At 41.5% G+C, this 27,892-nt stretch overlaps 1 protein-coding gene across 1 annotated transcript in view; it reads right to left on the bottom strand.

The window, feature by feature from the left end:
* Positions 1-420: 420 nt before the first annotated feature.
* The window catches only part of LOC137357244 (transmembrane protease serine 9-like), a 31,758-nt gene continuing 4,286 nt past the window's right edge, over positions 421-27,892 (bottom strand). The window contains exons 4-10 of the mRNA XM_068023829.1: positions 26,668-26,940; positions 23,509-23,649; positions 15,101-15,212; positions 13,366-13,525; positions 11,429-11,570; positions 2,864-3,139; positions 421-755 (exon numbers count right to left, since the gene is read on the bottom strand). Coding sequence (XP_067879930.1) covers positions 573-755; positions 2,864-3,139; positions 11,429-11,570; positions 13,366-13,525; positions 15,101-15,212; positions 23,509-23,649; positions 26,668-26,940 — 1,287 coding nt within the window. The 3' untranslated portion in view covers positions 421-572. The remainder of the gene's footprint in view (positions 756-2,863; positions 3,140-11,428; positions 11,571-13,365; positions 13,526-15,100; positions 15,213-23,508; positions 23,650-26,667; positions 26,941-27,892) is intronic.

Genomic DNA, 27,892 nt, shown 5'->3' with positions numbered 1-27,892 from the left:
GGCTCGGGCAGCCAATGATGAAAGAGTGAGGGGCGCACTGCTGCGACAGGAAATATAAAGTGCAAAAATCTCCTGAGCTGCTTTCCCCATTCTGGGAGATTCCCAGGCAATCTGGGGAGATTGGCCACTTTAAGATGGCACTTAGCTATCATGAAGATGTTACACATCTGCTCTTTCCCTGCAAAGCTGAGAGAACTGATAGACTGGGAGGCACACTATCTCACACCACTTAGCATCTAGATGTTTCCAAAGCCCTGTAGGTTTATTGGAGAATTGTTAACCCCAAAAATGCTAATTGCACTGTTGGTGTTGTAAGTGATAGAATATCTCACTTACTTACAACAGCAGTTTGATCCACTGTCACTATTCATAACCCTGACTGAGGATTCAGTTAATGAAGTGCATCACATTTCACATTGAGAATTTCATTTTTCTGTTTTTTATTACATTTGGTAGCAGAATGTTGTACAATGTGCAAAAGATATGGGCAAAAGCATGCTGGTCCTTCTCTGAGCAAAGCAATTCAACAAGTTATTAAAAGTAAAACAGCATGGCAGTAGGACTCTAAATACTCAGTACAACTCTTCAGCGGTCATATTGTAAGTTTGCACGCCAATTGTTTTCTCAATCCACTGAAGGTATTCCTTTGTTATGAGAGTGTAAATCCCAGGCTTTTTGGGATCTGCACATCCACGGCCGTATGACACAATCCCTTTGTACTTATTCTTGCATATTAAAGGACCACCTGAATCACCCTGGAAGAAGAAAATGAAAAAGACAATATTAAGTAGAATTGGCTAAGTTTGAGCCTGTTCAGATTGCAATATATTCTGGGCATATTGAGCTGTGCTCAGTTTTTATGTACGTGTTAAGATTTACAAGACTGTCGGAATGTACACAACTGGAAAATACCATTGCAGTCAATCTGGCCGGTCCAGGAAATATCATATCCCATAATACCTCTCATAACCCCCTATCAAATCTATCTAATCAGCTCTTAACCAACCTATTCTTAAATTTGCTGCTATAATCAGCCCTTATCATCTCCCTTAGCAGTCCATTCCACTCTTTGCTAATATGTTTAAATATAAACCATTTATTCACCACCAGGCAAGGGATTCTAGATGTAGGAAAAAGGCTTTTACTTACAAAATTGCAGTTCAGTAGAATGACTTACTCCATCATCTGGGCAATCCTGAAACCCTTCTCTATCCCTGTTATCCACGGTTTGTTTCCAAAACCATGTGTCCTTGCATTAGGACTTCCCAGAGAACCAGGAGCCTCTGCCAGCATAAACTGTCATTTTCAAAATGACTGTAACAGGCTCACGGACTCTTATAAACCTAAGTAACCCATATGCTTTTTAAACCAACTTTCTATGTCACCTTTAAGGCTTTGTGTATCTGGACACAAAGGTCTCTCTGCTTATCTACTCTTTTCAGAATCATGCCATTTATAGTAAGTATACTGTCTTTCCACATTAGTCCCCTCAAAGTTCATCATAGGATCATAGAATCATCGAATGATTACAGCACAGAAGGAGGCCATTTGGCCCATTGTGGCTGTGCTGGAACTCTGCAAGATCAATTCACCTAGTCCCATTTCCTCATCTTTTTCCTCATAGCCCCGTAATTGTATACTCTTCAGATAATTATCCAATTGTCTTTTGAAAGCCATGAATGAATCTGCCTCCAACACACTCTCAGGTTGTGCATTCCAGATACTGACCACTCATCACTTCACACTCGTCTGCGTTGTCCACCATCTGCCGTGCTCCTTCCCATTTCATCATCTTGGCTATGTCATCCTGAAGTCTACTAGTACCCTCATCAATATCGATTATTTTTGTATATCCTGCAATCTTTATAATGCAGCTCCAGAGACCTGAGTCTAGGTCATTTATAAAATTTTAAAAGAGTAAAGGACCCAAAACTGACCTTTGGCGAGCATCACTGCAAACCACCTCCGAGTCTGAAAAACATCCATCCACCACCACCCTTTGCTTCCTGTCACTGAGCCAATTCCATATCCATAATGTCACTTTCCCTTTAATTCCATGGGCTTTCATCTTCTAAACAAGCCTCCAGTGGGACATTTTGTCGAATGCCTTCTGAAAGCATTTCAGGCTTTCTTCTTTGACCAGTTTGCTATGATGCGGTTCAGTGGGAGGTATCACTTAATCTCTTGAGAGCTGATCTGGGGCCATGTGAAGCAATCTACCATCTGGGTGCTGCTACAAGATTAGAAGCATGCCCCCCACCTCAGTAAAACCTTCAGAATGATCTTAATTATTAAAGAATTATTTCGCAATTGATCACTAACAGGCTTTAAATAATTTACTTTGAACAAATTCACAAGCATTCTGGGTCACAGGGCTTCCCTTATGACATTTGGAATCCAACACTTTTACCAATGGCCAGAATTTATTGGTATCCAAAACCTGGAGAATCACATTACTATAGTGATGAGAAGTCAACTTGATACAGGGCATAGCTATGAAGTCCTAGAAAATTACAAGAACTATAGGGAGGATGGTTACTCCATGATTAGTGCAGCCACATTCATCATTTTTTCTTATTTATTCTAGGGATGTGGACATTGGCTGGCATTTATTGCTCATGCATAGTTGCCTTGACAAAGTGGTGATAGTGGGCCACATTCTTGAAGCACTTTTTTGATACAATTGAGTGGCTTCTGAGGACACTTCAAGGGCAGTTAACAGTCAGCCATGATGATGTGAGAATGGAGTCACATATACTCCAGACTGGGTAATACCTATAAAAGGTACTTGTGAACTTGTCGGGTTTTTAGAGACAATCAAATAGCTTTATGGTTACTTTAACTGATATCACAATACACTCACCAAGCATGTGTCTTCTCTGCCTTTCTTGTCACCAGCACAGATCATGTTCTTGGTTACTTTAGGATTATTATTATAATAATCCTTACTGTTGCATGTTTTGCGATCTATTACACTTAGCTTCACTTGCTGAAGTGTGTTAGATGGAGAGTTTGAACCTACAGTTGTTACTCCCCATCCTGCCACTTTGCAGGAAGTTTTGGATTTCACATCTGCACCTTTATCTTTAGGTAGTTTGAGTAGTTTCACATATTTGTTGATCTTTGCTTCACTGGCCAGCTGTGGTACAATAAGAGTAAATTAGTATTTTTGCTATTCAAAAGGTGAAGAATATCTTGTGCTATTGATTTATTCCAAAGGAGGACCATAATTTTCTTTATGTAAGAAACTGCCCCATAAATGTCTCCCCTGTTGGACTGAATACTCTGACTTGGAACAGGCAGTGGTTCTTTGAGCACTGACCACTCGCTGGTACAGCTCTCCAAATGTTTTTCATCATGTATGAACCTTGATGGTGATTGTTGTTCTGGGGAATATCACAACACGGGGATGAAGTATAAAAGTAGGGAAGTCTTGCTATAACTGTACAGGATGACGGTAAGACCACAACTAGAGTACTGCGTAGTTTTGGTCTATTTATTTAAGGAGGGATATACTTGCATTGGAGGCAATTCAGTGAAGGTTCACTAGGTTGATTCTTGGGATGAAGGAGTTGTCTTATGAGGAAAGGTTGAGCAGGTTGGACCTATACTCATTGGAGTTTAGAAGAATGAGAGGTGATCTTATTGAAATGTATACCGTTTTGGATACGGTTGGGGGGGGATACGGTTGGGGGCGGGGGACCTACCAGGGGAAAGCCACATTGGCCAGGTCTCTGGCACTGAGCCTGGCCCAGTGGCTCAGAAGGGAAAGGGGGAGAATAGGAGAGCGATAGTGATAGGAGATTCAATGGTTAGAGGAACAGACAGGAGATTCTGTGGTCGCGAACGAGACTCCCGGATGGTATGTTGCCTCCCGGGTGCCAGGGTCAGGGATGTCTCGGATCGAGGCTACAGGATTCTTAAGGAGGAGGGGGAGCAGCCAGAAGTCGTGGTGCACATCGGTACCAATGACATAGCTAGGAAAAGGGATGAGGACCTGAAAATCGAATATAGGGAGTTATGTTGGAAGCTGAAAGGCAGGACGAGCAGAGCAGTAATCTCAGGATTGTTACCGGTGCCACGTGCTAGTGAGGCTAGAAACAGGAAGCGAGTGCAGCTGAACACGTGGCTACAGAACTGGTGTAGGAGGGAGGGATTCAGATATGTGGGTCATTGGGATACCTTCTGGGGAAGGTGGGACCTGTACAAGAAGGACGGGTTGCATCTGAACTGGAGGGGCACCAATATCCTGGGCGGGAGGTTTGCTAGAGCTCTTTGGGAGGGTTTAAACTAGTTTGGCAGGGGGATGGGAACCGGAGCTACGGATCAGTGGATGGGGTAGCTGTTGAACAGGCAGATACAGAGTGCAGAGAGTCTGTGAGGAAGGTTAGACAGTTGACAGGGAAAAGTTGCAGCCAGTGTGATGGGTTGAAGTGTGTCTATTTTAACGCAAAAAGTGTCAGGAATAAGGGTGATGAACTTAGAGCATGGATCAGTACTTGGAGCTACGATGTTGTGGCCATTACGGAGACGTGGATATCACAGGGGTAGGAATGGATGTTGGATGTTCCTGGGTTTAGATGTTTCAAAAGGAATAGGGAGGGAGGTAAAAGAGGTTGGGGAGTAGCATTGTTAATCAGGGATAGTATCACAGCTGCAGAAAGGGAGGTCGTCGAGGAGGATTTGTCTACTGAGTCATTATGGGTGGAAGTCAGAAACAGGAAAGGAGCTGTCACTTTGTCGGGAGTTTATATAGACCCCCCAATAGCAACAGAGACACGGAGGAACAGATTGGGAGACAGATTTTGGAAAGGTGCAGAAGTAACAGGGTTGTTGTCATGGGTGACTTCAACTTCCCTACTACTGATTGGAGCCTCCTTAGTGCAAATAGTTTGGATGGAGCAGTTATTGTCAGGTGTGTCCAGGAAGGTTTTCTGACTCAATATGTAGATAGGCCGACTAGAGGGGAGGCTATGTTGGACTTGGTGCTTGGCAAGGAACCAGGCCAGGTGGCAGATCTCTCGGTGGGAGAGCATTTTGGTGATAGTGATCACAACTCCCTGACCTTTACGAGAGTCATGGAGAGGGACAGGAGCAGACAGGATGGGAAAATATTTAATTGGGGGAGGGGGAATTACAATGCTATTAGGCAGGAACTGGGGAGCATAAATTGGGAACAGATGTTCTCAGGGAAATGCACAACAGAAATGTGGCAGTTGTTTAGGGAGCACTTGCTGCGACTGCCGAATAGGTTTGTCTCGATGAGGCAGGGAAGGGATGGTAGGGTGAAGGAACCTTGGATGACAAGAGATGTGGAACAGCTAGTCAAGAGGAGGAAGGAAGCTTACTTAAGGTTGAGGAAGCAAGGATCAGACAGGGCTCTAGAGGGTTACAAGGTAGCCAGGAAGGAACTGAAGAATGGATTTAGGAGAGCTAGAAGGGGACATGAGGAGTCGGAGGAGGTAGGGGAGGTCCTAAATTAATACTTTGCTTCAGTATTCACTAGTGAGAGGAACCTGGTCTTTTGTGAGGACAGCGTGGAACAGGCTGATATGTTTGAACAGGTTGAGGTTAAGAGGGAGGTTGTGCTGGAAATTTTGAATGATATGAGGACAGATAAGTCCCCAGGGCCAGACGGGATATACCCAAGGATATTACGGGAAGCGAGGGAAGAGATTGCCGCGCCTTTGGCGATGAGCTTTGCGTCTTCACTGTCCACTGGAGTAGTACCAGATGATTGGAGGGTGGCAAATGTTGTTCCCTTGTTCAAGAAAAGGAATAGGGATAACCCTGGGAATTATAGACCAGTCAGTCTTACGTCGGTAGTGGCCAAATTATTGGAGAGGATTCTGAGAGACAGGATTTATGATTACTTGGAAAAGCACGGTTTGATTAGAGACAGTCAGCATGGCTTTGCGAGGGGCAGGTCATGCCTCACAAGCCTTATTGAATTCTTTGAAGATGTGACAAAACACATTGATGAAGGAAGAACAGTGGATGTGGTGTATATGGATTTTAGCAAGGCATTTGATAAGGTTCCCCATGGTAGGCTCATTCAGAAAGTAAGGAGGCATGGGATTCAGGGAAAGTTGGCTGTCTGGATACAAAATTGGTTGGCCCATAGAAGTCAGAGGGTGGTAGTAGATGGAAGTATTCAGCATGGAGCTCGGTGACCAGTGGTGTTCCACAAGGATCTGTTCTGAGACCTCTGCTCTTTGTGATTTTTATAAATGACTTGGATGAGGAAGTGGAAGGCTGGGTTAGCAAGTTTGCCGATGACACGAAGGTTGCTGGAGTTGTGGATAGTGTGGAAGGCTGTTGTAGGTTGCAACAGGACATTGACAGGATGCAGAGCTGGGCTGAGAAGTGGCAGATAGAGTTCAACTTGGAAAAGTGTGAAGTGATTCATTTTGGAAGGTCAAATTTGAATGCGGAATACAGGTTTAAAGATAGGATTATTGGTAGTGTGGAGGAACAGAGGGATCTTGGAGTCCATGTCCATAGATCGCTCAAAGTTGCCACCCAAGTTGATAGGGTTGTAAAGAAGGCATATGGTGTGTTGGCTTTCATTAACAGGGGGATTGAGTTTAAGAGCCACAAGGTTATGCTGCAGCTCTATAAGGCCCTGGTTCGACCACACTTGGAATATTGTGTTCAGTTCTGGTCGCCTCATTATAGGAAGGATGTGGAAGCTTTAGAGAGGGTGCAGAGGAGATTTACCAGGATGCTGCCTGGACTGGAGGGCATGTCCTACGAAGAAAGTTTGAGGGAGCGAGGACTTTTCTCGTTGGAGCGAAGAAGGATGAGAGGTGACTTGATAGAGGGGTACAAGATGATGAGAGGCATAGATAGAGTGGATAGTCAGAGACTTTTTCCCAGGGTGGAAAGGGCTATCACCAGGGGGCATAATTTTAGGGTGATTGGAGGAAGGTTTCAGGGAGATGTCAGAGGTAAGCTCTTTACACAGTGAGTGGTGGGTGTGTGGAATGCACTGCCAGCGGTGGTAGTAGAAGCAGATACATTAGGGGCATTTAAGCGACTCTTGGATAGGTACATGGATGATAGTAGAATGAAGGGTAGCTAGTTAGTTTGATCTTAGAGTAGGTTAAAGGTTCGGCACAACATCGTGGAACGAAGGGCCTGTACTGTGCTATGTTCTATGTTCTATGAAACATGTAAGATTTTGAGCGGCTTGACAAAGTAGATGCTGAGAGGATGTTTCCTCTTGTGGGGGAATCTAGTACTAAGGGGCACAGTTTCAGAATAAGGGGTCTGCCATTTAAGACAGAGATGAGGAGGAATGTCTTCCCTTAAATGGTCATTAATCTTTGGGATTCTCCATCCCAAAGAGCAGTGGAGGTTGGGTCATTGAATATATTCAAGGCTGAATTACACAGATTTTTGATGCACAATGAAGTTAAAGGTTATGAGGGGCAGGCAGAAAGTGGAGTTGAGGCCACGATCATATCAGTCATTATCTTATTGAATGACACAGCAGGCTCGAGGGGCTGAATTGCCTACTCCTGCTCCTATTTCTTAGGTTCTTATGTTTCTTATGCTCTTACAGCCCAACCCTATCCTCATCTGCACAGTTTGAATCACTGGGTGGCAATCTGGAGCAGGTATCCCAGGTGATTAGTTTTTTATTTGCGGCCCAAGTGTGTTGAAGCCATTTGTCGGATTCCAACCACTGCCCCAGCTGACGGTAGTTAACTTGAATCTGGGGTTTTCCTGATCTGCATGGAAAATGTATTTCCTTTTTTATCCATTGATGTATATCCATATATAAGAATTTTAATATCCAGCGTTGGCTCTCCTTTAGCATTGTGTACAGTGGTTTTGAGTATACTGTTTCCTAATTCTTTTTAGAAGACCAAAGAAGGGATGTGGGAACTGAGTAAAAAGTGGTGGATAGAACTGAATGTTTGTTAAGTGTCATTTCATGTTGGTTTAAAAAAATAATCATATGCGTTATACTTTGAATGGAAGCAGGTGTGATGCTATGGAAGAACGTAGGGATCTGGGTCTCAGGACACTAAAGACAGTACCCTAAGTTGATAAGGTCAATTTTGCTGGCATGAGAAAAGTCCCACCATCAGGACCAAAAGTGAAGGCCGACCCCATACTGGCAGAAGGCCGGACCTGGGGCGGCATTTTGCCAGGGCGGCCAATTAACAGGCCGTCGCTGGGACCACCATCCAATTCAGGACGGCAGCTGGCTTCCAAAGCTGACAGTCCAATTAAAGGGCCAGCAGCTTGACAGCCATGGCAGTACTGCCGCTAGCGATGGCCATTGCTGAGGCTGAGCATGAAGGAGAAGTGCCTCAATGCTGAGGCACCCTTGAAGAGAAGGTAAGTTCAGGAGGCCTGATCAGGGGGTGGGGGAGTTGTAGAGGACATAGTGCACTGGCACATCTTAGCTGTGGGGGCAGCCTTTGCCGCCGGGGCTGCCTTAGCTGTGGGAGTGGCCAGAAAGGAGGGCCCCCCGGGAACCGGCTGGGACACCGGTCACCTCATATGGATGCGGGCCCTCCTGATGTCGAAAAATGCATGTAGGGGAAGGAATTGGACCTTAATTGGGTCCTTAAGTGGATCATATGCCTCTGAGATTCCCCCACTGGTAATATGTCTTAGCAGAGGGGAGACGCTTTCCCCCATCATATTACCAGCCCTACCCCCTCCCAGCCTGTCTCGATAGGGCCGGGAAATTTCAGCTCATCATTTAAGCACATTAGGCACTGAACATGCCTCAACAGCATCGAGAATGGCAGCAAGCACATTAAAGGTTCAGTATTGCCCCTCCACTAGGCCATCTCTCTCCAGAGCGGCACAGTGGTGCAGTGGTTAGCACCGCAGCCTCACAACTCCAGGGACTCGGATTCGATTCTGGGTACTGCCTGTGCAGAGTTTGCAAGTTCTCCCTGTGACTGTGTGGGTTTTTGCCGGGTGCTCCGGTTTCCTCCCACAGCCAAAGACTTGCAGGTGATAGGTAAATTGGCCATTGTAAATTGTCCCTAGGTGGTAGGGAATATGGGATTACTGCAGGGTTAGTATAAATGGGTGGTTGTTGGTCGGCACAGACTCGGTGGTTCAGTGCTGTATCTCTAAAAAAAAAAATTAATTTGAGAGCATTAGCAGTGTTACTGCCACCAAGCAGGAAGTGACGGTAACAGGGTGGAAAATGGAACAGATAGCTTAGTACTGCCCCCTTCCAGAATTTATTTGTGGTGGGAAGGAATGACTATCAATGGTCTCGGAATAAGCAGTAGGAGAGAAATTTAGCTCAGGATGGGGGACAGGGCAGTTTGGAATTTTCATTGTTAAACAACGATAAAACTTCTGGTAGAATGTGATTGGAAGCATAGTTAAATTGATTTAAAGATTTTGAGCAATATGATTGTGAAAGAAGTAAACAAGAAGTAAAATATGCCAAAATGAAAGGAGAGAAAAAGAGAGTTCACCCATGAAGAAGAAAAAATTGACAGTCATAACGATTATTGTGTGGACGTTGGTCACGGTGCACAAGATGAATACACGAAACTGAAAAAGTTTCTTTCCTTCTCGCTATCTCGCTGATTCTGTTAATTTTACCTAAGAGTTACAACATCCTCATTATTATCTGTATTTACTTCATAATTTATTTATAATCCCTCTATGTTTACCCTTTTGTTTATCTTTAACCTGTTTCCTCCAGTACTATGTTGTTTGATATGATCTAATTGGTTAGTAACTCATACCATGGGGCTCATTTTAACCTAACCCACTTGGTGGGAAACTGACAGTTCGGATTGGCTGTCCATTGTGTGCTGCATTCGATTTTATTCTCCAATGATTTCAGTGGAGAGTAAAATTGGGCAGGGTGTAAAACAGATGGTGGACACGATCCCCTCAGGGTGGCTTAGATTAAATGACATCATATCTCTGCTGGCGCACTGCTGAGGCTGAAATCAAGTTGTCTGCTGAGAAGTGCTGGGAATGAAATTGGATATTATAGGGATAATTATTGATGCGATGATCCAGCACTATACAGAAAATACTAATCGTCTACTGATGGAAGTGGGAATATTTTGGGGGATGTAATGGAGTTTGAAGGAAGAAAAAATATTTCAAAATACTGCTTGATAGTTTTTGGAGATCAGGAAATTTTTATACACAGCTTTCCTTCAGGAAATTACATGAGATTAAATTTTTAGCCTTAAAGTTTAACCTTTATTAATGGGCTGGATTTTGTGCAGGAGGTGGGGCTGCTGACGCCAGGTTGAAAAGTCAGGGGATCCCCGCCTCTACACTTTTTCAGGCCCCTAGAGCGATCCTCCAGTCTTTGGCCATCAAAGTTGAAGGAGGTGGGATCTCTGTCCCTTTAAACACAATACGGTCAGGGATCCCGCCTCCAATCACAGGGCTGGCAGCTCAACTGTACCGGCAGCACCACTGGGAGAGATGGCCACTGCCAGTACTGCAGAGGTCTCAGACCCAGGCGGGGTCACTGGGGCTGGTCCGGAAGGCTCCGGCGAGGACTGGTGGGCAGGTGGGTATTCGGTCCAGGGTGAGGGGGGTCCCGGGGGGGTACTGTGGTTCCTGGGGGGGCATCCATGAGCCACAAATTGCCCACAAAGGAGGGACCCCCAAGTCGGCAGTGAGGGCATTTCATTTTCCAGGCGTCCTCCCCGCTTGATGGAGACCCCCATCGCTGATAAGATCCCAGCGGCAGAGGGAAGAGGTCCTTATTTAACCATCAATAGGCCATTTAAGGGCGTCAATTGGCCTCTGGGAGAGAAAGCCAACATCGGCCTATCCTGTCCCCAGGAAGACCTGGACTGGCAATCCTAGGGGCTGGCTCCGTGGTGGCTGCTCCAATTCTCCGGTCCCCAATGTCACAGAACCCAACGTCAGGCTTTGAACAAAATTCAGCCCAATGAAAAAAGGGCAGCTTCCTCAATGGTTTGATGGGTAAATGTATCATCTGACCAAAAAGACCCCAGATCTCTGTAGAGACAGTTGACCTCACCCGGGGCAGCAGTCAGACTGTTACAATTGACTGAAGGCTAAAGAGGTAAAAGAAAATGGCATCTGATTGCATTCTAGTAACCCTTGCTGAAAACTTCCCATGTGCGATATATATACAGAGTGATTGCAAGATCAAGTTCAACTGTGATGTCTCCAGGGGTCAAGCAGCGTGCTGATGCTCATTATCAGCACTCACAAGTGAAGAATGTGCCTGGCAAAAACTGTGTCTGAGTCTCAATCTTTAACTGTACATGAACTAACTAAACAATTGACGGACCTCACGAAATACTTTCCTTCAACCTCACTTGAAGACATTGAACATATAAAGCTGTTACTTTTCTGTGAAATGAAACACTGCAGTCTTTCTAAATGATATGTTAAACACCACAAAAAACCATAATAAAAGAAATAAAATTCATACTTCGAGCAGCATGATGTCATTTTCTGGAGTTTTTCGGTTAAACTGTTGGTGGGGGTACTGCTTCTTGACCTCAAGTTTTTGTTGGCTCTTCTCATCCTGTGAAAGATCATGTGCTCCAAGAACTACTTGAATAGGCCCTCGTCTGCATTTCAATGGAAAGATAGATAATTATGCTTTGCTTCAATTAAAAAAGACAATTTGCAGAAATTTGTCAGTAAAATAACAATCAGGAGCTCAAACTGTGTAAGAATGTTAAGCTGAACAAAATTAACCAAGTCCCTTATTATTTACTGTTGCTTTCATCTCTGTGTGAAACATTGAATCTACAAGACAGGAAAAGACCACTCGGTTCAACAGGTCTCTGCCAGTGTTAATACTCCACACAAACTTAGTCCCATTCTACCTCTTCCCACCGTGTTCCCAGATTCTGCTAGTCCTTTCTCCGTTATGTATGCAAAACTTCTGCATTTATGCAAACATACAGTAAGGCAAATTATCATATTAATAAAAACACAAATTGCTGGAATTAAATAGCAGCTCAGTCAGTCCCTGAAAAGTTTGCATTTTAGTGGAATCCTTCATCAGATACTCACTGACCTATTGCGTATTTCCAAACTTTTCTGTTTTTACTTCAGATTTCCAGTAATCACATTTTTTTCCTGTTGATTTCTAGTATGAGTGCAGTAGTTTAGTTATTGATTGCACCAATTGCCTCAATGCCCCTTTCTAAAGGGGTTTCAATTAAATAATTTTGACAAATGTCCTTTTATCTCTGTGACCTGGACCCTCAGATGGCACAAACATGCCATTGGGTGGATGGCCAGGTCTACTGCTGTCAATGATGTTAACACCGATGGTGACAGAAACTCCCAGCACTGGGGATCCCAGCCCCAGTCCACATCCTCCTACTCCACAGTCCATACAAGAGGCAGATAGAGGTTCTACCCATTACAAGGCCCTGCAGAATTCCTAACATAAAAGGTTAAAAGTTAAATAGCAATAATGTCAAGGTAAACACTTTTATTACAGCAAAGAAACTAGATATCTGTTCCAAAGCTAAACATATCCAGGTCCCAAGCTAATTCCTGGCCCTCCCAATGCACTCCCACCTGAAGGGCTGCAGAAATTTGCTGCCTTGATCAATTTTCTAACTGCATTCTACTGTCAGAAAGATTTCTTGATATCTGCAGCCTGTAGAAAGGCTCCCCACCAGTAGGACATATTCAGAAAAGCAGCCTCCTAAAATACTTATGGATGCACTTTTGTTTGATCAGAAGAGTTGATGGTGATGTCATCAGGCCTTTAACCCAAACAAGTTATAAACATCTAGAATCCTTTCTGGTCATTTTGTTTATCCTGAAAGTTGCTCAGGATGTTATTAAAATAAACCTACTTCTAAAAATATTGACGTGTGAGCATTGATTGGACCTGCACAAGCAGACCTATTATTCGGAAGATCAATTTTTCCCACATAGATCCCTATAATCCTGCAAGCCAATGGTCTAATTGGCAGGGTATTCCTGGTTGGACAAGCAGTTGGGGCTCGGAAATAGTCCATTGAGCTCAACTTTAGCTGGTAAAACTCCAACAATATTCCTCCATATATTGTGGTTCTGAGGCCTTGAATTTTGCACGGCCATCAGATGCCTGGCTGATCAAATAAAGTCATGTTTACAACTAGAGAGCGATATGATTTTTTGCCATCTAACAACCAGGCCATTTATGAAAGTAAATAATTAGATATAATTTTTTTTCATATCATCGATCATGCTAACAGAAATATAACTATTAACATGATGCACTCTTAATAATGGAGTGGCTACAGTGTTTGAAAGTAATTATTTGATATGGGCTCAGTGTGAGTGATAAGCACTTTATAAACTTGAGTTAATAATCAGAGTAATACTTCGTTCATACATGTACACACTATAACTTACACTTTACAGTGTGCTGCCGTCAGTACCCATTTATTTCTGATCAAAGCCCCTCCACAATGATGTTTATAGCTCTTTTTACTGTTATATGATTGGATAGATGCCATATAAGGTTTTGAGTGGGGTTTAACTTCACGGCCTCCGATAATTTCCGCACCATGATCTGTATTAAACATATATAGAAAATATTGATAAGCTATTTCATCAGTTGAAACAAACATTAAATTATTATAGGTAGATCTTTAACATATGTGAACATAGGAGTTGTTATGTGTTGAAATTTAATATGATTTTATATAACTTGTAATGCAAGTAAAGCATTCTAAAGAAGGTGAGTTGAGAGTAATCGCCCTTGACATCAAGGCAGCATTTGACCAAATGTGGTTTCAAGGAGCCCTAGTAGAATTGAAGTCAATGGGGGTCACGGGAAAATACTCCACTGGCTGCAGCCATATCTAGCACAAAGAAAGAAGGTTGCCATTTTTGGAGGCCAAACACCTCCGCCCCAAGGCATCACTGCAGGAACTCCTCAGGGCAGTGTCCAAGGCCCAACCATATTCAACTACTTCATTCATGGCCTTCCCTCCATGATGAGGTCAGAAGCGGGGATGCTCACTGATGGTTGCACAGTGTTCAGCTCCACTCCAATTCCTCAAATAATAAAGCAGTCAATGCCCACATGCAAGCAAGACCTGGACAACATCTAGTCCTCCAGCAGTTTCAAGGCTCCTTTTTATACAGCTATAAAACCAGATGTGAGAAGCTGCAGAAGGGCAACCAATGGTCACTCACTCACTGATGACCATAGAAATGGTTCCTGGCAGTCAGTTAAGTGGTTTGGGGGGCTGGCCGGGATGGGGGGGGGGGTGATCACAATAATTCCTGATCCTCATTGCCCACAAGAAAATCTAAAAAAGAACTTACTTGCCGGGCTTTTTCTGCCCCACAATACACTTTCCGGGAGGTTTGGCCTGGTGGAGAAGCTGTCACTATTCCCAGGCTGCAGCCTCAGACTAAAATTGCATTTGGGTCCATTGATGATGTTCAATGGAATGGCTGATGACACAAAGTATATAATGGGCTGCGAATTCAGCATCACTTGTTTTACGCCTTCGCTCAAAGTTAAATTTACCCTCATGAGAATGAAATCGGGTATCTTTACTCACTAGACCCACATACGATACAATCTAGTTCTGGTGTTGAATAGTATCAAACAGATTTAACAGATGCCTTGGTACCAAAATATATTTCTTTGCTCTACAAAATTCTCATAGATTTGTTACTTCAGTTCATAAATATTTTTGTACTTCCTAAAATGTTAACAAATAAATAAATAACCCGAAACGTTAACTTTGCTTCTCTCTCCACAGATGCTGCCAGACCTGCTGAGTATTTCCAACATTTCTTGTTTTTATTTCAGATTTCCAGCATCCTTTTGCTTTTATTTTAGCGTTTTACCCAAATCTACAGAAAGCAATTCAGTGAAGGAAATTGGGATGCTGCATGCATCATAACTTTACTTCTCTTTTCATTGCCCCAAACCAAAACATAAATGCAGGGAAGTAGATGTCTATTGAGATAAATATAGAAAGGGATAGATATTAATACATCAGATATTGAAAATTTAGGTTATTTATGATAAAAGTACTTAAGATATACATATTACCACTCAAATATTATTACAATAAAACCTAATATAAATGTACTAAATATAAAATTTCCTTATTTTGTTACTTACAGGTTGGAGTTAGGGAAACGGCAATCAAAGAAACGAACAAAGTATGTTGCAATGATTTCATTGTAGCTTCTCTTGTGATTACAATGAAAGATCTCATGCAATTTATAATAACACAAAGGGATGTGGTTTATTCACTTTGATGTCATCTCTAAGGAGTTGAATCCTTTCTATTGTAAATTAATTCCATTTATGGGAAGCCACATGACAACACCCAAAGCTGACCCGAGTATTGTAACAAATGTTATGGCAGCAGTAACAGGAAACTGTGGTTTCACTGAGGATTCTTTTAAATTTTGGAATCTATCGTTTTATATATAATTTGAATATTTCAATGCAATAACTCTGATGACACATATACCATATTAGTAGGATCCCATAGCATATGCAAATTAAATAATGCAATAAATGGGAGCTGACTAAATCTGAGAAAGTATTAATGGAATGTACCACTTTAATGTGGTTTACTTTCAAATAGAGACAGCCCTAACAGAAATAATGATATCACTAAACAGAAGTATGCAGAATTATTTTAAGTGATATTCTTCTACATCTTTGTGTCAAACTTTTGTTCATGTGCGTATATTAAGGTAGAAAGAAGAAGCAGTGTCAAGAATCTAGTCAGGGAATAAATGACAAAATCTATGACTAAGTAGGTGCCAAGTTTTTATGTGGTCTGTGGTGAGTTAGCTGGCATGTGTTTACAGCCAATAAATAACGATACGATGGAATCTCTCTAAGGTTTCTGTTTCTGATACTATCCAACAAATCCTCTTGCAATTTGTAATATATGGATGCCAGATGGGATCAGAATCATGCCCAGCTCCAATGCCTCGCACTATTGAATATTCGCCTCGGCTCAGTTAGATGTCAACATAGTCTCTGTGGTAGCCTTAATCTGATGGAGTGCTGCACTGTCTGGGGTTCCATCTTTTGGATGAAACATTGAGCGGATGCTCTGTCTGCCCTCACAAGTGGACATGTGATGTCCAATGGCACTATTCAAAGCAGAGCAGAGGAACTGTCCTATTGTTCTGAACAATATTATGAAGCACTTTGGAACATCCTGAAGTCGTGAAAGGTGCTATATAAATTCAAATTCTTCCTTTCTAAGGCTTACATGTGAAGAGGTGACTACTTACAGCCAGATAAGTTTAGAAGATTGAAAGGTGGATAAAATGATAGCGATTCAGTAGAGTAGGTACTGAAAAACTATTTCTTCTGGTGGGGGAATTCAGAACAAGGAGGCATAATCTGAAAATTAGAGCTAGGCCACTTAGGAGTGAATTCATGAAGTATTTTTTCACATTAAAAATTTATGGAAATTCTGGCTTTCTCTCACCTCCAAAAAGCTGGATCAATTGAAATTTTCAAAACTGAGACTGATAGATTTTTGTTAGGTGAGTGTATCAAGGGATATGGATCAAAGATGGATTAGTAGAGTTGAGGTACACATCAGCAATAATCTAAATGAATAGTGGAAAAGACTCAAGTGCAACATCTTTGTACTTTGTATATTTCTAGATAAATCAGTTTTAAAAGATCATTTAAAATAATTGTTACATTGTTTATAATATCTGGCAGAGAAAAGTTGATGAGTGATAAACCTGCAATGTTATGATTAGTACTAACTCAACATTTATTGCTAGTGCTTGGTTTTTGGAGTAGGCAAGACAATTAAAGTACTGAATCATTTTCACAACTGTAAAAGAGCTTATTGTTTAAATCTGATCATAAAAAGCATAAAGTACAGGTGAGTGAAGTCATTTGACCAATCCTGCCTACCCTTCCATTGAGAGATATTTTTTCACGATCACACTGTCCAATTGCCTGTTGAATAACCTTACCCAGGTATTCCTCAGTACCTATGCAAAGGTGCTTCCTGATATCAGTCCTGAATTGTATTAAATCATCATGTACTGCTGTGGTGGTTTAATTTAAAAAGTTTTCTGAATGGAGTTCTTCTTTTCCACTTGCTATTGTATATTCCTCTGCCAGATCCCTTTCTTCTTCCTCTCTTTAAGGCTGAAGGGTTTTCTAAACGTTTCGCATGATTCAGTCCTTTGGCTTTTGGGATTAGACTCATGGGTCATCTCTGCACCCCTTCCAGGGCTTGGATTTTCCTTTGTTGTTTGGTCATCAAAACCAAATGCAGTATTCAGGATTCATTTTTCAGAGCAGGATACAGGTTCAACATGACAGTCTCAGACTTACTTTACTGGTAGTACAGGTCGCTATTCATATTCAGTTTTTCTCATGTTGATAAGGGCTGATGAACTCTAGTTAAAGCAGAAAAATTGAAGTTGTCCTTTGCTTGGCATCAATTTCTTATTCAATTGAAATGCTCATATGCTGAATGTGAGTGTGTAGAGTCAGTCAGGGATAATCTTAACTGAACTTGAGCTATTCTCCAAATAAAGAAAATGATGGCAGAAAGCTGGAATATGATATAAGACAAGATCATATACTTTTGCTGCAAGGTATGTGAGTATCAAGCAGTCACCAAGACTGCCAAGTCATACCACAGTTATACTTAGAACATGCCTAAAGTCAAGCAGTGAGATATACTACTGATCAGACTCACTAAAAGAATGACACTCTCTAATTTCAAAGCTGCACTAAGACCTAATCTAATAACATTGAGTGAGCTAAACAGGGTGAAATGAATTGCAATGAGCGACGTTAAGTTGTTTTAAAGCTTCTTTCATTGTTGATTTTAGAATTTTATATAGCTGCATTTCATTATTACCTTTAGCTTTCTACAACAGAAAAGTAGATATGCTCATTTTTTTTCAATGAATGAAACGTTTTCAAAGCAAATGTTTCTTTAGTAATATCTGGCTAAAGGGCATCTTTTGGAAGGAATGATTCTGCAAGTCATTGACTGAAACCATAAGCATTAATCATAGTCAATGAGAGCAATTTGTTGCATCAAAGCTGAAAAACATACAACTGATAAGTAAATAACCACCCATTTCTTTCACCCAGAAAAACCACATATAGCTTTCCATCAATAGGACATTAAGTTTTCTTATGAGTCATGAGCCTAGGGTTTACCATTTGCAGCCAGATATGACATTTGAGTCATTCTGCTATCATTCTAAGTTTTGTCAGAGTTTTAACAAATCCCACCAGCACACACTTCCATTCTATTTTATTCAGTAATTTATGCACTTGTTGTGCATAAATGCTCTTCAGTTAATTGTTTTCATTCATTTTCAGGTGTCATTCAGTACTATAGAAACAATAGAGGTACAATTACACTATTCTGTAGGGCACCCAATAGTGGGAAAGATATAAAGGAACAAGATGCAAGGAAATTACAGAGAGAGTAGTTATAATGCGGGCCTTTAATTATCTTCATATAGGCTAGGATAATAATAGTGTAAAGGGCAGTAAGGGGGAGGAGTATTTGAAGTATGTTCAGGAGAGTTTTCTTGATCAATAAGTTTCCAACCCAACAAGAAAGGAGGCATTGTTGGATTTGTTTCTAAGGAATAAGGTGGGTCAAGTGGCTCAAGTGTCAGTAGGGGAACATTTTGGCGATAGTGATCATAGTGTCATAAGGTTTAGATTAGCTCTGGAAAAGGACAAGGAGTAATCCAGAGTAAAAATAATTAATTGGGGGAGGGCCAATTTCAATGGGCTGAGAACAGATCTGTCTCAGGTAAATTGGAATCAAAGATTGGCAGGAAAAACTGTAACCCAACAATGGGCTGCCTTTAAAGAGGAGATGATTTCGGTACAGTCAAGGTGCATTCCCACAAGGGGAAAAGGTAGGACTAACAAAGCCAGAGTTCCCTGGATGACAAAGAGATAGAGAGTGAGATGAAGCAGAAAAAGGGTGCATATGAGTGATGTCAGGCTGATAATACAACTGAGAATCAGGCTGAATATAGAAAGTTCAGAGGGGAAGTGAAAAAAGAAATAAGAAAAGCAAAAAGACAGTATGAGAAAAGACTGGTAGCTAACATAAAAAGGAATCCAATTTTTTTTTAGATATATTAATAGTTAAAAGCTGATAAAAGGAGGGTTCGGGCCAATAATGTAGCAAATAGGGATTTACGCATGGAGGCAGAGGGCATGACTGCATCACTAAATGAGAACTTTACATCTGTCTTTACCAAGTAAGATGTTGCTAATGTCATAGCAAAACAGGAGGTAATTGAGACACCAAATAAGCTAAATATTGGTAAAGGAGGTATGAGAAAGGCTAGCTGTACTTAAAAGTTGATAAGTCACCAGGGCTGGATGAGATGCATACAAGGATACTGAGGAAAGTAAAGGAGGAAATTGTCGAGGCACTGGCCATAATCTTCCAATCCTCCTGAGATAAAGGAGTGGTGTCAGAGGACTGGAGAATTGCAAATGTTACACACTTGTTCAAAAAAACCCAGCAATTACACACCAGTCAATTTAACCTCAGTGGTGGGAAAGATTTTAGAATCAATCATCTAGGTCAAAATTAATCGTCACTTGGACAAACGTGGATTTATTAAGGAAAGCCAGCATGGATTTGTTAAAGGCAAACCGTGTTTAACAAAGTTGCTCATGTTTTTTGATGAGGTACCAGAGGAGGGTTGATGAGGGCAATGCGGTTGATGTGGTGTATATGGACTTCCAAAGGCCAAAGTGCCACATAATAAGCTTGTCAGTAAAGTTAAAGCCCATGAAATAAAATGGACAGGTGGCAGCATAGATACGAAGGTGGCTGAGTAACAGGAAACAGAGTAGTGGTGAACGGTTATTTTTTGGATTAGAGGAGAGTATACAGTGAAGTTCCCCAGGGGTCAGTATTAGGACCACTGCTTTTCTTGATCTATATTAATGATCTATATTTGGGTGTGCAGGGCATGAATTTAAAGTTTGCAGATGGCATAAATCTCAGATGTATTCTGAACTGTGAGGAGGATAGTGATAGACTTCAAGAGGACATAGACAGGCTGGTAGATTGGGCAGACACACAGCAGATGAGATTTTGCATTGTAATTGAGCTGGATATGCTGGGAATGGAACCCTGGAAGTAATTTCCACAGCCTCTTAATGCTCTGTAAATAAATTTTACTTACTCTTTATTCTAAATCTCCTGAATTTAATCTTTGATCACAGTCCCTCATTCTAGATTCTTAAACTACCTTGCCTCATCCCTTCAGAATTGGAAGAATGCCTAGCTATGTCACCTTGTAATTTGCTCTGATGAGAAAACCATACATTTTTTCAAGTCTTTCTTCATCTTCGTATTTTTTTCATATCAGGCAGGACTTTGGCAGTCTGCTCGGGGAACCATCTGACAGGATCCACCATTTCCTTTTTCCGTAGGGCCTTGAGGACATTGCGTGTAGACCACTACCTGATGGATTGCTGGTCAAAGGTGTTTTTCCGCAGAAACTTTTCCACGAAGGATAGGTGGTATGGCACGGTCCAACTGGATGGAGAGTTCCATGGGCAATGTGACCAGACCCATCCTTCGCAACACCGGGGACAGATAGAACCTCAGCACGTAGTGACACTTGGTGTTTGCGTATGGGGCTCTACGCACAGTTTGATGCAGCCGCGCACGAAGGTGGTCATCAGGATGAGGGCGACTTTGGGTACATTTTTCCCACCCTTATCCAGAGGTTTGAACATCGTGACCCTCCAGACCCAGTCCATTTTGGATCTCCAGATAAAACGTAAAATGGCTCGGGCCACAGCGCGTTTAGTTTTAAAAATGCAAATAGATCTCCTGTGGCGTTACTCAATATATCACAGAGGATAGTGGAGCTACAACACCTCTGAATAGCCTGCAGCTACAGTCTCACTGAAAATGTGCACCTTGGATTTTGCATTGTAGCTGGTTACATGTGCATTTCAGTCAAGAATGTCACAATAAAAAGCATGACCAAACATCATGATGAGAGGTTAATATTTGACACAGTTTGGGATTTTTCTTAAATGGGTGCATATATTTCAGGACTTAAATTAATTTGTTACTTGGTTATAAATAAATCAGCACAACAGCCATTTTAATGTAATCTGCCTATGTTTTTTGAAAATATAGTAAATTGTACTGTTGTCAAAAAAAACTTAGCTCTGTGTGTTCTTGTACAGATTAATGATGAGCCTCCTTTTCAAAAGACTAGGAACACTTCAGTTTTCAATGTGCATATGCCACATTGCTTTATGTCCAACAAAGGGTGACAATATTCTTGATTTACCCTCTGAACTCCAATGGTACTGTTGTGTTTTATTCTTCAGTTTTGTATTACTGGCTCAAATCCTACACTTTTCTTGTTACACTTCTAACAAAAAATATTGTTTGGTAACCTTCTTGTGAAGTGCCTTGCAATGCTGTACTGGGTTAAAGGTGCTATAATCAATACAAATTGTTGTTGTAAAGAACCTTAGCTGCTTAGATAGGCTTAAGGATCTGGGTTTATTTGTTTTACAGCAGAGCAGGCTTAGAGGCAACCTGATAGAGGTCTATAAAATAATTAAAGAGCTGGATCGTGTGCCTATTGATAGATTATTGTGTTTTGACAGAGTGGGAAAACCCCAGAGGACTCTAGTTTGAACTATGTAAGGGTAGTGTCATGAAGAACCCTCAACCGCCAAGAATGAGGCATATTAATTTCATCATATGCACATTAATTTTAAACTATTGCTGGAGTGGAGAAATGACTTGTTTTACAAGAGACCACCTGACACTTGGCTGGAGAACATTTGCATGCTAAGAGATAGTGCTTGGGGAGACAAAAGAATTGCTCACTAATTCAATTAACAGAGATTGAGCTGGGCCATGGTGATGCACATCTTGTTGGGGTGGGAGACAGCACTACACCCCCCTCCCTCCCCCTCCCGCCCCCCCACTGAGAGCTTTGGAATCCACAAAAGAAGCAGGAGGGTTTGTTGAAAAAACTTAGTTACCTGCTGCCCAACTTGAAGGTTTGAATTGTGCTCACAGGACAGTTTGGTCAGACTGCAGATTGTAACTGAACCTGGAACAAGGCAGCCTCTGTCATGCCTGGCTGTCTCTTGCTTTCTCACAAACCTCCGGACCCACTGAAGTCACATAAACCTCAAGAGAGAAAAGATTCCTACATCGAAACAAGTTAAAGTGTGCTCTGGGCCCCAATGAACAGCAAGACCTATCGGCAACCAAAGACTCCACATTGAACTCAAAGGACCGTAAATAACCATTAGATATTGCCTCAAACTTTTCCCCTTTATTCTTCCTACTTTTTTTGTGTGTATCTGTGTATGTGTTTATCGCGTATGCATGCTAGTGTGGCTGGGTCGCGTATTCATCGTCGTTAACCGAATTAGAGTTTAAGATTAATAAACATCCACCTTTCTTGTTAAATCTAAGAAAACTTGTCTGATTTCTTTGCCTTACTATTGGAAAGCAGTGAACAAGGATTCCCTGAGGGGGAGCTAAAAACAGTGTTTTTAAAGTTAAACACTGTTACGATTAGACCAGGCAAGGCTGAGAGGGACCCCCTAGACCCCTATCTCAACTGGTTGCATCAGGAGGAATAGACAGAATGTTAGGCGGTTCTTCTTTTCCCAGAGACTAGCATTGCTGACTGCTGTGGTCAGTCCTAACTCTGTGTATGGCTTCAAGTGGAAGCTGGACCAGTTCCTGACTGGAGCACAGATCGCATCATATAGAAGGTAAGTGTCTTTTTTGATGACCCGTAGTTCATCCAATCTCCTAGACAAGAGTGAGGAATGTTTCAGAATATTTTTTTCCCCCTATTGGCCTCTTCCAAAATATTACGTGGCTGTGGCCAGTTTCAGGAAATGTTTACTCATGATGTTCCAGCCATTCTGAATAAAGCAGGCTTGATAGATCAGCTGGTCTTTTCCTGTTTGTCAGTTTTGCATGGTTGTAAAAATGACACCTCCAACAATGCAGAACTCCTTAGTACTCCTTAGGTTATTGTCTCAAATCCTGGAGCAGGGATTGAATCCACAATGTTCTGATTCAGAGATGAGTGTGCAACTAACTCAGTTAAGTTGACACTTCAAATCAATAAAACACAAGATACGAGCATTTATTTATTGGAGCACAAGAGAGTTTAATTTTTATGCTTGAAAATATTAAGTTTTATTTTAATATTCAAACAAAACACCTATAAGTATTTGGACAATTCAACGATACAGCTGTGATAATTCTCAATACATTTGTCAGATGTATATGCAAACTACATTATTTTAAGTTCCATTGCATGACTTGTCGGAGCTTTGAGCAAGGGATATGGAAAAGCTATTTTGAGTTTCACAATTACAGTAACTTAAAAAACTCAACAAATGCAAATTTAAAATGTAAACGCCATTTCATTTGCTGCCCAAGGTTCAGCAATCCAAAAAGGTAAAATATAATGTGTAAAACGCAATATAATCTAAACATTTTGTTATAAGGTTTAAGCTGTTATTTCCTGAATCCATGCAATATACTTCCATGTGATCTTTGTATAAATGCCAGGTTTTCTGGGAAGTCCACATTCTTTCCCATGAGATACAATACCTCTGAGCTCATTCTTACATATCAGCGGTCCACCTGAGTCCCCCTGAAACAACAAGAAAAATTGGCTATTCTAAAACGACAGAACACACATTAACACTCGTGTTTTAATTAAACTGTTAAATGTTTTAACACATAAGCCTTATTAAGCAGTTATAACTTGATATTTCCTGGAGGTTGTACAGATTATATACAAGGACTAAGAGTTATCTTGCAACAGCTAACACATTTCAGATTGGGGAGATGAATAATATACAAATCACAAACAGAAACTTGATCCAACTGTTACAGTCTTCGGAATCCCGAGACAGTGTTGTTAGAACTCAGGTAGCCAGATGGTGAAGGATTGAACATTGGAGCCTAGTCTTTATACACTTATAAACTTTTATTTACAGGGACACACACTGCATATCATGCACCTCCAACCAACATCCAACCCTCTTTCAGTCTGTTTCTATATATATGAGCACAGGTGAGTCCCCAATTAATACCCACCATCTGAATACAATTAAAACCCAACTGATGTACAATAAAGAGGTATTACAACATTGGAAACACAGACACTGATTATCTTCTTGACGTTCTCCCACTATCATATTTTCTATTATCAACATGAACTGGATCACTATAGGTAGCTCATTTTTCTGAGTGGCTTTGTTTCATGCAATATATTTGCTTTGCAAGTTGCATTAATAGAAGGTAATAATGGGCTCTCCCACCTTGGTTCACCTCGGAAGTTCATTGAACTTTTTCCTAGTACTGTTTCCAGGTGTATTGGCTGCTGCTGTTGGCAATCACAGTGAATGCCACTTCCTTCCATTCTCCTTGAGCAATTTGGGTCCTTTGTTTCATCCCAAAGGGGCTTCCCTCCTCTGCCTTCCTTCCTAGAATAATTTCAACAGCTCTATCCTGAAACTGGAACATCCCGAGGCCAACTGTACTCTTTACAGACATTGTGAACCATTGAAGAACGTTATTGCATTTAAAATGGGAGATCCACGCGCTGTGCTGGACTTATCCTGAATCTACCTAACCTCACAGGTTCAGGCATTAGCATGGCTCCAAAATATTCCCAGGAAAGTTCTGTTGCCAGGTGCAAGTCGGACGTGTTCACAATTTCGGTTAGAAAGGCTCAGAGACCTGGAACAATGATAAAGTCCATCATCTTCAGAGCCTTCTGGTTGCTGTCCAAAAGCAACCCAAGGATCTAATAGGTTCCTATGGGAAGGAAAGGCCACAGTTTTAGGTCACCTTGGCCTTCTGCCTGCCCCTGTCAGATTCTCCAATCTGAGGGGTGACGCCCTTCTTTATAGGGAGCCCTAAGAATTTGAGTTCAAAAAAGATAAGACTGGGGACTAGATTCCCCCCTTAACAGCAGTGTTCCTGGAGGGCAGGACTTCTATTCATCCTTCTGACACTGTAACAATCTAGGCTCCTGGGTTGGACTTCATCAACCAACTGCGGTATGCTCCCAGCAGGGGTTACACTGCCAAGTTGAAGCCCACGAGTGACCAGTCGCAATATTTCAGGGATGCAGTGGGAAGATGAGACAGGTGAGGATTTAAAAGACGGGAAAAGCCCTGAAATTTGAATTTCTCATCCCTTTAAGGCCTCGGTGTTCTCTTACTCTGTAATCATTTTCACCACTACAACAACAACTATCCTTCCCCCAAATGCCCCCCACCTCCCAACTTGGGCATCTCCCACTTTTTTGTCTCATCATTGGTATCTGTGCCTTCAGCTATCCAGGCCCTGTTCTGTAGAATTCCCTCCCTAAACCTCTCTGCCTTTCTATCTCTCTTTCTTCCTTTAAAATCTTCCTTTGAACTTTTCCCTTTTACCAAACCTTTAGTCAGTCATTCCTAATATCTCTTTTTTTGGCTCGGCATCCATTTTTGGATGATTATGCTTCTGCAAAGTGTCTTGGGACTCTTTCTATGTTAAAGATGTTATATAACAGAAGGATATTGAGAGGGGTCAAAGAAGTGAGAGACTTTGGAGTCCATGTCCACATGTCCCCTGAAGGTGGCAGGACAGGTAGATAGAATGATGAAGAATGCTTTATTTTATTGGCCGAGGTAGGGTTGTAATGCTGGAACTGTATAAAATGCTGATTAGGCCGCAGCTGGGGTATTGTGTACAGTTCTGGTCACTACATTACAGGAAAGACATAATTGCTCTGGGGAGAGTACAGAGCAGATTTACAAGATGTTGCCACGGCTTGAAAGTTGCAGCTATGAGGAAAGATTGGATAGACTAGGGTTGTTTTCCTTAGAACAGAGGAGGCTGAGGGGTAACTTAATTGAGGTGTACAAAATTATGAGGGGCCTAGATAGAGTCGAGAGGAAGGACCTGTTTCCCCTAGTGGAGAGATCAATTACCAGGGGGCAGAGATTTAAGGTGATTGGTAGAAGGATTAGAGGGGACATGAGGAAACAGTTTTTCACCCAGAGGATGGTAGGTGTCTGGAATTCACTGCCAGCAATGGTGGTGGAGCAGAAACCCTCAATGCATTTAAAAGGTACCTGGACATGTACCTGAAGTGCTGTAACCTGCGAGGCTATGGACCAGGTGCTGGAAAATGGGATTAGATTGGGCGGCTAGATTTTTCGGCCAGCACAGACACAACAGGCTGAATGGCCTCCTTCTGTGCCTTAATGTTTCTGTGGTTCTATCGTTCTAGAAATACAAATTATTATTGTTGCTGAAACTCCAGTTCCTGGTGTCATAAATCTCCACTTCTTTCCCTCTCCTTTCAACCTGGGAATTGAACGTTTTCCACACATTATCGGAGAGGAATATCGGGTCCATAAAAATGAAAATATTAGGACATTTATATTTCACATATTCACAATGCACTGATAGCCCTTTAAAAGAAAATTTAATTATATCATATTAACTAAATGTGTGAATAGATTAAATTAATTAAACCTTTTAATAGCTCCAGCACAGATTGATTATAAAGCATGAGATAGATTTTATACAGCACTTCACTAACTAAAATAACAAAGTCTAATTGTTCTGCTCAGATACTGCAACCATTTTTTTACACAATCCAACTTACTCTGCATGCATCTTTTCCACCATTTTTGTCACCAGCACAGAGCATGTTCCGGGTTATTAAAGGGTTTTTGTTGTAATACTTCTGACTGTTGCACGTTGCACTGTTTATGATGGTCACATTTACTTCCTTAAGATTGTCAGGTAGCTTGTCTGACATTACATCTGTTATTCCCCATCCTGCAACCGTGCAGACAGTTCCATCTTTCATATACAAGTCTTTTTTAGGCAGAGATAGGAGATTCACAAACTTGTCAAGTTTTGCCTCAGAAAACAGCTGTAATAAATAAAGGAAATGGCTATGTCTTCTTTCTCATACCAAGAATCTCTGAAATGTATTATTATCTTGTATATACTTTAATATGACATGAAGAAACACTGACAGGTCTGGAGCTATGCTATGGACTGATCAGACAAGTTAAGGTGTGGATCCTCCATGAGAACTGGATGAGCAGCATTTTAAATGGAACAGAACCAAGGGAAGGAGAATGGAAAAAACACCCAATTTTAACTGCTGTTCATCTGTAGTATTCACCAGTTCTGTTCCCTCCACAGATGCTACCTGACCTGCCGAGTCTTTCCAGAATTTTCTGTTTTTGTTTCAGATTTCCATTTTTTGCACTGCTTTGCTTTTGTTTATTTTCTTAAATAATTTTACCTTATTGATTATACAAATTATAACAACTTGTATATGATACTTTTTCTGCATCTTTGATTCAATTTTATCTAACCCTATATAAATATGAACATGAAACTTTGGCAGATTAACTTATCTTTACTGCCGTAAATATTTGCCTATGAAGGAATAAAATCTAATTAGACCTTCTTCCCTCATGATTAGAAATCTTTGTATGACCTGTCCAAGAGTTTGCTCATGAGTACAACTTAAAGACAGCCATTTTTTTTCCTTGTGTGATATTTATTTCTGGGTGCACATCAAAGGAAAATGGAGCACAAGCACGTGACTCTGGGACTCCATCCAATTTGCATTGGCATGGATTTTTTCAGTGGTGAAGATCTTGCACTCACAGCAGGCAAAAACCTGTAAGAGCTATGTAAATGAGATGGGAAGGACATCACAGCATTTTCCATGGCGTTTCTCTGTCTCAAAGCCAGGCAGGCGCCTATTAGAAAATGCACTCAAGAGAAGTGGCCCCTCGGAGTGGATGGGAGGATTGGAGAGGAGCAAGCAACAAGGACATGGAGAGCCTAAAAAGGTAAATGCCTCC

The sequence above is a fragment of the Heterodontus francisci genome, chromosome 1, assembly GCF_036365525.1.
Source record: "Heterodontus francisci isolate sHetFra1 chromosome 1, sHetFra1.hap1, whole genome shotgun sequence".
Taxonomy (NCBI): Eukaryota; Metazoa; Chordata; class Chondrichthyes; order Heterodontiformes; family Heterodontidae; genus Heterodontus; species Heterodontus francisci.
This window is presented reverse-complemented; position numbering and strand designations above follow the sequence as displayed.